The 13,847-nt window shown below is 39.0% G+C and overlaps 1 protein-coding gene across 2 annotated transcripts in view; it reads right to left on the reverse strand.

The window, feature by feature from the left end:
- EP300 (E1A binding protein p300) overlaps window positions 1-13,847 on the reverse strand; it is a 1,713,356-nt gene that overhangs the window by 156,114 nt on the left and 1,543,395 nt on the right. For both annotated transcript variants that reach the window (XM_044076495.1, XM_044076487.1), the window contains exons 23-24: window positions 13,479-13,546; window positions 8,276-8,426 (exon numbers count right to left, since the gene is read on the reverse strand). In XM_044076495.1, the coding sequence (XP_043932430.1) occupies window positions 8,276-8,426; window positions 13,479-13,546 (219 nt within the window). The remainder of the gene's footprint in view (window positions 1-8,275; window positions 8,427-13,478; window positions 13,547-13,847) is intronic.

Genomic DNA, 13,847 nt, shown 5'->3' on the forward strand with positions numbered 1-13,847 from the left:
TGGACCACTCCTCTTCTGCAATTATGTCTCTGTGGTAAAGGCTAATGTCAAGAACCTTTGGCTGACCAAGTTCACAGATGACTGTGGATTGGGAGCTATCACAGCTTCCCCCATGACACAAATGTCTCAAGAGAGTCTAACATAAACAAATGACTAGTTTCAAAGTTACAGACTAAAACTCAATGCAAATAAATGCATTATAGTGCCTTTTGGGAAAACTGCCACCAAGGCTAATTAGTCCATCAATAAGACACTTCTAACAGTTGACCCTGTAGTCAGGGATCTGAGAACATATGAAGACAGTAATCTGGCCTTTGACCAACATGTAGCCAAGGTAGTAAGAAAATCATTCTATGTTGTCCAACTTATAACCAGGGGCATGGCATCCAGGTCCAAGGAAGTCACAGTGCCAGTTTACTTGGCCTTTATCAGACCCACAGTATAACTGCCCCCTTTGTCATGTACCTGACCAGACATATACAATAGTTGAAATGCCCACAAAAGCTCCTTACTAAGAAAATCTGAGGTATAAACACACTGCCCTAGTCAGACCACTTAAAAGCCCAATCTCTATACTCTGTCTCCTACAGGTTACTGGCAGGCAATCTATGCATGGCATACAAGGCATCCTTGGCTTCAGCTCTGATGGACATGGACCCTTTTGCACAACCACAAAACCAACAGCATCAAAGTAACTAGATGACAGAATTTAAAATTTGCTTGTGACATAAGTCAAACATGATGGCAAGACAGATGCATCTCAGTGGATCCTCATGCTCTGGAACACGCTACCCATTCATTTGAAGCAAAGTACATCCCTAACCCTATAAGTGCAACCTTGACCAATGCATGGGGAATTGGAAATTCACCTCGAGCCTGCCCCCCCCCATGTCTTTGACAGAGGCAGACAGTAATGTCCAAACTAACATATGCCCCCACACAACCTTAGAAACTTCCTAACATACCCCTCCTAACAAACATCTATGATACTTATGGACACAACTGAGGAGGATTGCACAGCTAGTCGTAAGGGCTCTGGTGGTTGTTAGCCTAGTATACACCTATGATATGATCCTATGAACACTTGGTTATATACAAGTGCCTCACACGTGTATGAAAGTTCTGTCAAATGCTGGCATAGGACCAGAAAAAGCTGTTGCAGGGATTACATGACTTGTTCTTAAAACTTTGACCAGGATGAAAACAAGGTAGTGCAATACATATTCAGTGTTAAAATGTACTGTGCCAGTGAATTTCTACAAAGATCTCCTGAATGCCCACAGAAGCCTACCACAGGGGGAGAAGACAGTTCAGACCAAAAAGAGAATAGCTCCCGGCTTAACTCAAGGGCTTTAAAGCATGCATTAACCCACCACCACCCATGAAAAAGTTAACAGGATCATAAAAACAACTACTTTAGGCATAAGTTACCCTACAAAATGGGAGACCCTTGATCAAGTTCAGAGGAGGTTTCTAGAGCCACCCAGTGGTTACAGCATTCCACCTTTAATTGCCCACCAATGGGAGTCAAAGGCTAAGGGATTGTGTCCCTCAGCAACAATACATGAATTATGGAATCAACTAAAAAAACAGGAACAAGCTTCACTCAGCAGCAGAAGGTAACGGTCAGGATTTTTTAAGCAGCAGAGACAAACTGCCTCCAAGCTGCCATACCACCACAAGTAAAATCCTGACTCAACCACCAATGCTACCACTTTCCACCTGAGAAGACAGGAGCAGACAGAGGCAGGCCACAGTATCTTACAAGAACATATATGGGTGCTTAACCTAGAAGCCCTGGACTTCTGGGAGGAAGGCTCCATGCAAGAGAAGTGGACAGCAGAGTGCTCCTGTTACTTTAAGGAGCCACTTTAACAGCTGCCTGCTGACCCAGACAGGATTAGAACCTGTAAGAAAAATACTCTACAACCAGGGAGGGGACCAGGAGTGCCACCCAAGGCACGGCAGGGCTAAAAGGAACCCTAATATGTCCAAGTTAGCTTACTCTGAACACCAACTCCCAAAAAGAGGGAACTGTGGAAGGGAAGACTGTTGCGGTCACACCATGGTGTTACTCCTGCACAAGATCACGTGTGTGTGTGTGTGGGGGGGGGGAGTGGTGAAAGTTACCTTCAACTCTCCAAGGACCTCATCCTGACTTCAATGTTAGATGCCATTGCACTTCTTTAGAGGGGACACCAACGCTAGCTAAGGTAGCTCAGACAACTTTCTTACACATGCTGTCAACCCAAGGAAAAAATAGGCCTCCACAGAGAAAAGGACAATTTTCAAAAGTAGTAAAATTCTCTGCCTAGAATACATAAATAACACCCGAAGAAGAGCCCCACAGCCAGAGGAAGCTTCATCACTGGAATGTAACATGAAAACCAGGGGAATTCCCTAGCAGACAGTGAATCATGAGCAGGAACTCACCACTAGGCATTACAAAAGTAGCAGTGCTGTAGCTCAACAGCACATGCCCTTGGTACTGGAACACCAGAAGACTTGGTTCTATTCTCACTTCAGGTACACAGGACTCATTTTCCAAAACTGGCACTGCACCATAAGGGAGGGATGTTGTACTCCTGAGTATATTATCCATCTGATGAGACATTAAACAAAAGTCCCATCTGCCCAAGTTGGTGGAAGTTCAGGCGGATGTAAAAGATTACATAACATTTATGCATGTCTTGGAAAAAAAAAACAGTAGGGGAAATTCCCTGGTGTCCTGGTTAAATTTCCCCCTGTTAATATGACCACCTTGGGTCTCCCATGAAGAGAGGATACTGGTTTAGTGGGACTAACCTTGACAACAAACAGTAAACAAATGAAGTGGACAGAGTGAACATCTCACACCAGAATTTAGCCCCAGTGGCCAATACATGGACAGGTTCTGAAAACTGAAGAAACTTGAAAAGGCCACTCCCACTAACTGAGGGCAGAGTAATCAGGCATGAAAGAGGGGGTAAGTGTTCTCATAGTCCTCCACAATAAAAACAGAGAGAGAAGGGGACCCTAAAAATGGCTAGCGTTGTCCAAAACTGGCTTCTCTAACCAGGAAATGAAGCAGTTGCTTTGATTCAGCAAGTGATGAAGCCTGCTCTCCTCCTCTCCCTCAGCCTAACATCCATGGGGGGGAGATGAAAAACAATGAAGACAGGGGAAACTTCTTAACTGCTAACCCCCAGTGAACAGATCAATTAAAGGAGGGATCATTCCCCCACCTTCACCCCCATGCCTGTTGGCACTGACAAGCCCAGGTAATAGAAGAAAGATTAGCTGATGGAAGGCATACATAAAAAGAAGCCACCTAGCTTTGCTCATAAGGCACCTGCAGAGCCACTTCCTCCTCCTGGAGAGGCTAACCACGCAGCCTGTGATACAACACACCTCCCTGATGAGAAAGGGACTTAACCACTTACCAGCTATAAACTAAGTGAGGATAGCAAACCCTGCTCCTGTCGAATGTGCTGTAAAGCAGAAGGCCAACCAGCTTAGTCCATGAGGGTACAATCCCAGCCTTACCATCCTATATAGGCCCACAGTATCCATCACCCTTGTCACAGCACTTACCATGCAAACAGGCAGTAGCTCAAATCAGGTCACACCAGCTTAGAAGACAGGGTCCAGAAAGGTTCTCAGATCCAAGACTCAGGAAGCCTTTGAGATCTCTCAGTACTGAACCCAAAAGGAAAAACTGAAGTGTGACAAAATGAAATGACAGCAGAGGACCTGAAGAGAACACCTTCATGCAGACTTGTCCCCGTCTTAAGCCACTTGGTTCTCCAGCTGTAAAGGAATTAACTGTGATCTCTACAAAGAATGCCTGCTGAGACAACTCAGAAGTCAGCCTTACGATGCTTTGACAAATCATCATTCCAACTTGCTAGGCCTACTGCAAAGGTGATAAATATTTTTGCCTCTAAGGTAACATCTATAAACACTGGCAAAACATTTAGTAAGCCTGAAGATGAATCCAGGCACTTCCAGGAGAAGCAACCCTCATGAACTATGACTCCATAAAATATCTACAATGTACATCAAGCTTCAAGGGAGTGGAGGAACATGGGGGAATCTGAAGCACCACATCTCTCTAAAAAGGCCTTCTCATTTGACCATCAGTGGAAGCAAGCTGGAAAGGGAGTCGGCACTCTGCAAATGTTCCAAAAGCAGTATAGTGCCAAAGCATGAATCAATATACACAATGACTTAGCTTACTGAAACTAAAGTCAGGAACAGGCCAGTGCTGATATCACAGTTCACAAGAAAAATGCTGATTACTAGTAAGGTGAAATCCAAACAAAGAACTTAGCAGATGTCAATATTAAATGTCGGAAATTAAAATTTTAAACTTGATTCACTCAACAGATTCTGGAATTATGCAGCTATGGGCAATCACTCAGATGAAGACAATGTTGGCTGTGGCAACTCAAGAAATGAGAGTATGAAAGTCTCTACGAACAAGAAATGCTTCACAACGTCTCTCTCTCTCCTACTGGAAAACCACAATGATCAAGTTATGTCTTTCAGATCAGTTTCTAGATCTCCAGTTTTATACAGAAGGAACAGATTTTGTTTCAGGAGGAATTTTACTCCTCTGCTAGTTTACTCTGCTACATTCCAGGTTCCATGCCCACTACTGCATTTTTATTTCATTTATTCGTTCTTGGTGTTGTGACATTACATCTTTAACTTTTCCATACTGCACCTGTGGGAGTCTTAAGGCATGTACTTGTACTGCAACATCCTGCATAACAGAAATTATTTCAGTCTTTAAAGTAAATCAATTTAATTTGCACTTTTAATATTACCACGGTATTACAGTAGGACCTCGCCATTTCCCTCAAGTTTTGGAAGGTTTCATGCAATGGATGTACAAGGTTGATTATTCTTTTGATATTCATAAATGTATTTATTCAAAGAAGGCAAGAACACTGTACTGATGCCACAAGATATGCTGTTGCTTCACTTTCCAAGTACAATACACCTGTTGGCTTATGAAAGTCACTGGAAAATGACGTAGTTCAACCCTGCACAAAATTATTATATCGCTATTTTTAAAGCAGTAGCGACAATTTTTTCACATAGTGAGGGAAGAGGAGTTGTTTATACTCATGCAACACATGACAGATAGGCAAGATGCCTTTCACGTTGATCCTGTATGGTTGACACAGCATGAAAATGCTATCTATCCTGAACCTGCGGTTCAAGGAACAGGCATCTTTCTAAACTTGCTACAAATTACTTTCTACTCTGTAAAGAACACCTGCAAAGTTTAATTAGATGCTTTCTGTCTGGAATAGACTGCATGTGTGAACAATGAAGCTGCAAAAAATTTGGACTTGTCTGTAACTATATTTATTTTACATTTGTTTACCTGGAAAGTCCGACTGGAACGAGGTCCATTTACAGTGGAGGCCCGGGGAGAAAAGCTCCACAAACAATTATAGTGGTATATAAAATCAAGATATATCATACAACAGTTTGTTCCAGGCTGGCTTACTTTACACAAATGTTGGACCCTGGATCTTGGTATTTGGTAAAAAAAACAAACAAAAAAAAAAAACACACATTGACTGATGCAATCAGAGACATCTCACAAGACATAATGGTAAACCCTGTATGGCTATTACTGAGTGCTGTGTCTTAGACATGGTAAGCAGTGATAGAGAGGAGGTTAGCGAGAGAATGGAGGAAACCAGGAAAGCTTTTATATGATGCAAGGACAGAGCCAGGACTGCAAGAGGTGTGGCTTGAGTGACTTTTTGAACAATGAGACAGTTGTTGCTGAGGAGATGTTTTGAGGGAGGTTATTCCACACTTTAGAGATGGTATGAGAGAAAAGAGCTTTCCCTGCAGTGTAATTTGTCTTTGGATATACAGAGTAGGGTCCTGTTGGATGAGCGTAGAGGACGGTTTGCTGACTATTGGTTTATTAGGTGGGTTAGGGCTGGAGTTTTGTGGGGATTTTGTAGTATATTGAAGGTGATTACTAGTTGGTGGTACATAATTTGATGAGGTAGTTCTAACCATTTTAGCTCCCTTAAGGCAAGACAGTGATGACTTCTAAAAGTGGAGGTATTAGCGAATTTTGCAACTTTATTGCAACATGATTCAAGTTTGCCTAAGTCTGTTTTCCTGATGTGAGTTAGGATTGGCAATGCATATAGTAGGATAGACAAGAGGTGGGTTTGGGCTAGGGTAATACATGCTTGGTCTGACAGGAATTGCTTGTATTTGTATAAGGTTCCTAATTTTTTTGTGTACTTTTTTAATGGTTTTGGAGATATGGACATCAAAGTGAAGATCCTTATCTATTTCAACAGTGAGGAGCTTAATATGGGGTGGGTGGGGGTGGAGAGGTTGTGGTGCCATTTTTGAAGGTTATGGTGAAGGAAGGAGGTGTGGATTTGGATTTGTTGGGAGAGAAAAGTAGTAATTTGGTCTTGTTGGGGTTTAGAATAAGTTGGATATCTGTAATCCATTTTTCCACAGAGCAGAAGGATTCTTGGGTAAGCTTATGAAGAGTGGTTAAGGATGGGGCTGAGCTCTACAAAATAATGCTGCACTGTACTGCCACAGAAATATTAAAGTGCAGTTCATTAACTGTTACTGTAGACTGAAAATGTATTAAAGTACAATCTGGACAAAGTTTAAGCACAAGTTTTTTTCAATCAGCTCTTAAAATGCAGTTCTATGCACTAAAAATGACAAGATATCATTTTACTATGCATTACACGGCAGAAGTAATAATGCTACCCGTGTTAGTCTGAGAAACACAACTGCAATCTCAGAATTGCAACACTTTTAGTGTGAATATAGGGGACTATATACTGAAGTCCACAGGTGCAGTACCTCAGCAAACTTGAAATTAGCACTGTACAGGTTTCAGCAAATTTGACATTACTGTATACAGTTAGTGGGGATATGGGTGCATATGGGCCAGCCTGTATAAAAAAAAGAAATAAATAAAAAATTGTAATTACTACCTTAAGTTTAGTTTTCACAACTTTGGGACTCAACAGTATCAGGAGTAAAGTAATTAGCAACATTAAAAACAGGAAAATTTTATGCACCCTTCTGCTCAGAGGGTGACACTGTGCCAAATATGCATATGCTGATGTCTCTCTGTGCTTGTTCTCCAATTAATTTTTCAGCTGGGGCACCTTCTGTGCAGAAATCCTCATGTCCTCTCTGTATTCATGTGGAGTTACGCTAGGAGATCTGGCTTTATTCCAAATCACAAAGACAAGCAGCAGATGAATTCTCCAAACTGCCTGCAGGTATGTCTGTATACGTGACTGAGTTGCAAATCCTGTGATAAAATGGCAACCTACTCAAGATTAGTTTCTCTACTGTGTTACTAAGGATCTCTACATGATCCTGAAAACAATGAACAAAAATTACTGTCAAGGGGAAAAACGTATCTATTAAGAGTCACATCACCAGAATCCATACGACATCATAGAAGCATAACGCCTACAAGTGAAGCTATATTAACATGGTGACTGAAAATAATGACACTCATAGTATAAACACCACTGCATTGCAATGCAACACAGCTACCACAAAGTAGGAGATCATTACTTTGACATCAGAGATAGGCCATGGCACTTCCCCACCCCATTGTCTCAGGGAAAGGAAAGCAGCCTGTAGTTTTGGCCTTGTGTCTTCTGTTTGTACATTTCTCAGGAAAACACATGGAATATATCCAGTGATATTCTGACTGTGCTTAAGAGACATTCCATTCTTAATTCTTTCTCATCAATTTCCTTTATCCTCTGTGTGATGCTCTTCGTAGAAATGCTGCTGCCACAGGTGACCACTTTGACTGAAATCTCCTCCAACAGCTTGTGTGCTACACTGTGTACCACAGGGATCACTTTACTTATCTCCTGAATGCAAGCAATTATTCCAGCGACACCTACAAAAGGTATGACCTCCTAATCATAGGAAACTATGCATACTCCTATCCTGGGCTGAGCACAGTATAAAATAGCACCCAAATAAAAAAAAAAGCTTAAAATCCCAAAAGTTTTTCAGAAAATAACCATAGAAAAATAAGGGAAAACTAACAGACTCAAACAGAATTTCTAATATCTAACTACAGGTGTTTTTATATGGCAAGAACAGAAGCAAAAAACTAAAATCCTATACAGACTTGCTAATGTTAACAACCTTATATATAGAGGTTGAAAAGTTACAACTTTGGGACAGGCACTAGGACAATGAACAAACTACAGACACTATAATATTAACAGAATGGGATTCCTACCTTGCTTTCATTCCTGGTTTTACTTCTACAGTTTTATCAGAAACATGAACAACACGGATGATGACCTCCCCTGATTCAGGATGATTCTGTCTTCTCAAAAAGTCATTCACTCTGTTCTCTAGGAAAGTGCCCAATCTTGTTGAAGGTAGTTCTTAAACAATGGCAAACATAACATAATAAAAAAATAAATTAAAAAGCAAAATAATAAAGTTTAAGTATGCTTTCAACAACTGAAAGAAATGCAATATATTTACTAATTACAGTAATATGCACCTTCCATAGATGTAACCTTCTTAATTATATGGTAATGAAACAAACCCCAATTACATGGCATTTTCTGCCAAAAAACATAGAAATGTAGACAGATCTGAAAAGGACTATTTTAATGCAAAGACTTTAAATTCAGCCACATAAATACTATACGACTAAGCAGAATCTTTACAAAAAAAAAATCAAGACAAGTGTAAACACCATTAAACAATTTATATAGAAAAGTTCTTGTATATCTACGTTTTCTTCAACATGTTTTCATCACACTAAAATGCAACATGAACTCACATTAATACAAATTTAAAGAACTTTTCTGCTGTCAGCATCATGCATTATAAATGTTCTCAAAACTTCACTATCTTTCTCTGTCTTACCTTTATGTTTTTCAATATCTATTAACCCTCCCACATCAGTCATCTTTTTGATCATTACTTCGTACGCATTTGTTTTTAAGCACTTCATTTCCTCCTTCCTTAAGATCCCTCTCTGACTTTTAACTTCATGCTCAGTACAGCCTCTAAAGTGGTTTAGTCTTCGATTTTCATTTTCTTTTATCATTTTTTTGGCTGCCAACAGTGTTAAACTTCTATGTCTTGGCACTTCATACCCTAAACGCAAACTCAAAATTGCCACACCCCTTAGTTATAATTTACTAACTCAGCATTTGTATAAAGTGCTGCGCAAGGAGTCTTTAAAAAAATACTCTGTACATTCCCAAAATACATGTTCCAAGCTTTCTTACCTTTCACATCAAAACCTACTCTGCTTTGAGGAAAAGCAGTCTACCTTGTGTGCAGAAAGACTGGCTCAAAACATCTCAGTGCAAATATACTGAACCATCTGGACTCTGTTGCATGCTAAGGTGCCCAAACATCTCTTTGCATTGTTTCTTCATAAAAAAGATTGGGAAAATAGAACAGACACAAATTAAGTTCCTATGACTCATTCCTATAGTTACCATTTATGCCCTGTTTATTATGCTCCAACCTAGCCACGAACAGGCAGCCAAGATCTACATTACTAAGATGCAAGCATATCAGCAGAAAGGGTTGAGACTGATAAAACTGTAGCAGAAAGTAAAAGTATTAAAAATTGGAGACAGCAGAAGGTCTATGGAAAATGATTATTCAGTGGACAGTAATGAAACAAATGTATCACAGCAATTGGGGAATGTAGACAGGGAGATAAGATTCAAGCTGCCGTATCCTGCTGTCTTAAGGTAAAAATATTCTGAGGGAAACATTTTCGGATGCAGAACAAACTAAGGAGGAAATAAAATTTATCCAACAAAAAATGAGCCAGCAAGCAGAAAGGGAGTTTGCTTCTCATTTTTCTGACAGTTTCCTCAATGAAACTTTTTCCATTGTTCCAAAAGAAAATGCTTGATACAAAAAAGCACAGAACTGACTAAAAATAAGGAAGGAGTACACTGGACTTGAACCAGTGTAGTGTTGGGAAATTAAGATGATCAATAAGACGACCAGCAACATTGAAATTACTGAATAAATGTGAAACTAAGAAGCATCAATCACATGTGCGAAATACGGTTTTGAAAGAAAAAATGGCTGAGAAAAAACAGGAATTTTATTGACTTTGTCAAGTTGGAGTGTAAAGCATACACCCCACTTTGACATTAATGTTTATAAGGAGGAGTAGTAACCAAGTAAAAATGTATAAAACATTTCAAGACATAAAACTTCATGTTATATTTTAAAGTATATCTGTATAGGGTACAGGGATATTTTAAATGTGGGGGTCTTTTCACTGACTGCTGCATATGTTAAAGATATTAAAGTAAACAAGTATTTTTCTTAGTTTTAAGAAATATGGGCTTTATACTACAACAAAAGAAAGGCTAGACGGAAGCAAGTTTTAAGTTAATATAATGCTGTGATCTTGGGCTGCTGGGGTGGGATGCAGTATACCGATTCTATTACATGTAGAATTAAGATGATGATGTTGTGACTTTCAGCTTTTCCCGGTTAGGGGTCGCCACAGCGGAACTCTGGTCCGCTAATGACTGGCAGTTGATTTTTACGTACCGAGTTGCCAGCCCTGACGCACAACCTTCAACGAAGGTACGCCCATTCACTGAGAGTCGAACCGGACAGCGTCTTACTGGGAGGCGACAATGCTACCGCAGCACCACCATCGCAGCTAGAATTAAGATAATTTCCCTCATTTTTACAATGGTGAAAATGAGGGAAATTATCATCTTAATTCTAGCTAATTTCCCTCATTTTTACAATGGTGAATGTCTAGATTAATGCCTTGGCATAAGCTATAAAGTTTTTTTGCAAGCAAATAAGCTTGAAAAAAGACAACTGTGAAAGACATGACATGTGCCATGTTTTTTGCATCTGTAAAGATACTTTTTTTTTTCTATTAGCAAATGATCTCAGTGGGAGACGGTGTGCAGCTGAAGGCAGTTGGCCAGGGGAATTTTGCACATTGTATACTAAGTGAAATTTAGAAAGTATTCTTTGTGTATCTGCAGAGTTGTCTGCTGCTTTTCCTTATTGCTGAATACTTTTATATGGAATTGTGTTGACTGCAAGGGCAAGCAATTAATCTTGAGAGTACTGAACATTCGTTGCTGAGGGAAATGCAAAATTTAAATGTCTAGAGGTAAACAGTTCAGTAAAAAAAATCATGTCTGAAATTATGGGTAGAGAATAAGGGAGTATTCTGTCCCAGCAGTCTTAATACTTAATGCATTTAAAAGAACAGTGCACAATTTAGTTTTACTAAAAAGTAGACAGTACACTTTTTCTTAGGGCTGAAAATTAATGTTTTCTGAAAGCATACAAAAGCTGCTTTTCACATATGGCAGAGGAAAACAACTAAGAAAAGAACAGAAAGCAATCAGTGTAAGTGGAAACATGGGCTATTGCTCTAATTTTGGATTATGTAATGCCTGTGAGTGCAGTTGTCAATTTGGGGCAACTGTTCCCATCTGAAGGGTTAAACTTCACTTACTGAAAATGTACAGTCTTGTGTGTTTCTAAGTTAAAAGGGGATGGGGCAGTACTTAAAACGTATTTAGTTTTTTTCTCTCTATTGGGAAGGGGGGTTCACTAAAGCAAAAAGTCTTGAAAAATGTGACAGGTTCGAACTTCCAAGATGGTTGCACAACTCAGATGACAGAGCCAGTAAAGCCATATTTTTCAGTAAATTTTAAGAAAAGGCAGGAACTGAACAATTTATGTAATGTCACATAGATTACGTGACATATAACAAAGTACGTGATGCATAATGTTTGTAAATCTGAACTTGTTAATTTGGTTTAATTATTTTTTGATAAATTTAAGTTCGCCTGTGTCACAAGCAATAATTCAATAAAGGTGCTTAAAAAATAAAGGCAAAATTAGCTGACAATTAGTACTAGGTGATATGGCAAAGTTTCTTGATGGTCTCCTTAGCCTTAAGCTTAGTAAAAACTTAAGGTCCTATGAAGGGTCTAGTGAGAAGAACACTGTGTGAATGGTCTGTATGACTGTGAAGGATGGAACTCCTATTAGCAAAGGTATGAAGAAAAAGTCTGGCAGTTGGCACAGAGGGTTAATGCTGAGCTGCTGTTTCTCTGATACAGGGTTTGGCTCCCTCAGCCCTCAAATATCTACAGTGTAAACTTCAGAAAGTCACTTAACCAGACAGTTCTTTGGAGGAACTGGGAACCACGACTAAGCTTCAATGGTCCCTTGGACTGCAAGCCTAGTAAATACCTATAAATGATTTATGCCAATTGTTTTAGAATTACTCGAGACCACAAGATGAATGAAAAATAATGGCAAATCCAGTGTTTCCTTGATAACAGTCATATGCCATAATTAACAGGCTTGGGATTTGACCATGCAATTCTAGAATAAAAATGAACAGATTTTAGAAGTAGCAAGATAATAATGGTGAGGGGAGAGAGTGAACAGCACCGCACGGTTCAAATGTAAATGGTTGCACAAACTTGCCTGTATGCTGAAAGAAGACCATGAGGATGTCAGGCATGTTCGCCTGTGCGATGATAAAGGATTACAAGGATGATTAATAAAAATACCAACCAAAATGAAGCATCACAGTAACATGAGGGTTTTTCTTTTGCAAGAAGAGATAAACATTAGAACATTCAGGACAAGGTGTAATGGCATACTTGGCAGAAAATAATTAAATGGAAATGTGAAGGTATGGTTTGGAAAAAACATCTCTAAGATTCATCCATTTGCTTCTGTAGCATTAATAAGACTAACGAAATGTGATGTAACAAGGATTTGTAAAGTTGAGTTTTAGAAGTTAGTGCTGTAGATATGATGGAGGATGCCCTACTAGGGCATGGATACAGAATTATAATGCTATGTACCTTATTAGCTCCAAAAGAAGAAGAATGTGGTAGCATGAAGAATGTTTTGTGATACCTGTCGTATAGAATTATGCAACTGAAGAAAATGGGTGCAACAGATATGGATAGTGTAAAATGATTTGCATACATGCTGTCACAATGTGATGTTTCCAAGATCAAAAAAGCTTTTCAAAAAAAAAAAAAAAAAAACTCCCCACCAAAACTCAAATTTGCATTTCCTATAAAACTTCTCACCTTGCTTCAAACCCTAAAAATACTATGATGTGTTATGTGTGCTTTAACTGTGAAATGACACTGTTAAACTGCAACTTATTCATTACCTCACAACATGACAATCTGCCAGACTAACTCGCACTAACTGTAGGCTGCTCTTGCTGGCTTTAGGCAGATCATTTTTTTTCCTTTTAATAATCAAAACGAGAAAACATGAAAGTACAATGTATCCCATAAAAGTTATTAGTCTAGCCAAAGCTTTCTGTTGTTATTGCTGATAATGAGAATCAGCAATATAAATCAAAACAACAGTAAATCTTTTCTGGTTACTAGCAAAATTAACACCTTCAGAAGGAATGAAAAACTTACTTTTTGCAGAAAATTTGTTCTCCTTCCTGGTTTTTCCAGTTTTTTTTAAACAGCCATCACAGGTAAAGCTAAAATGAGTGAACATCCAAAATTACATAAATCACAAAACTTATCAATTTTAGTTGGGAAAAAAGTAGTTCTGTGTAATCCAACTAACAATGCAAGGCACATTAGAAAGACAAACATCACTGTACAACTCAATTGGGTCATATTGCACTTACAGAATACACTGATAGTTTAACAGCTTCTGTCCTACAGCAAGAATTTGATAAATTCATCTCAAACATTCTAATGCTATAATATCTTCTCTTGTTCCAACACCACACAGCAAAAGTAGAGGACATTACTACAAATAAAAAAAGCATGAAA

The sequence above is a fragment of the Protopterus annectens genome, chromosome 1.part1, assembly GCF_019279795.1.
Source record: "Protopterus annectens isolate FY-2018-M chromosome 1.part1, PAN1.0, whole genome shotgun sequence".
NCBI classification, from domain to species: Eukaryota; Metazoa; Chordata; order Ceratodontiformes; family Protopteridae; genus Protopterus; species Protopterus annectens.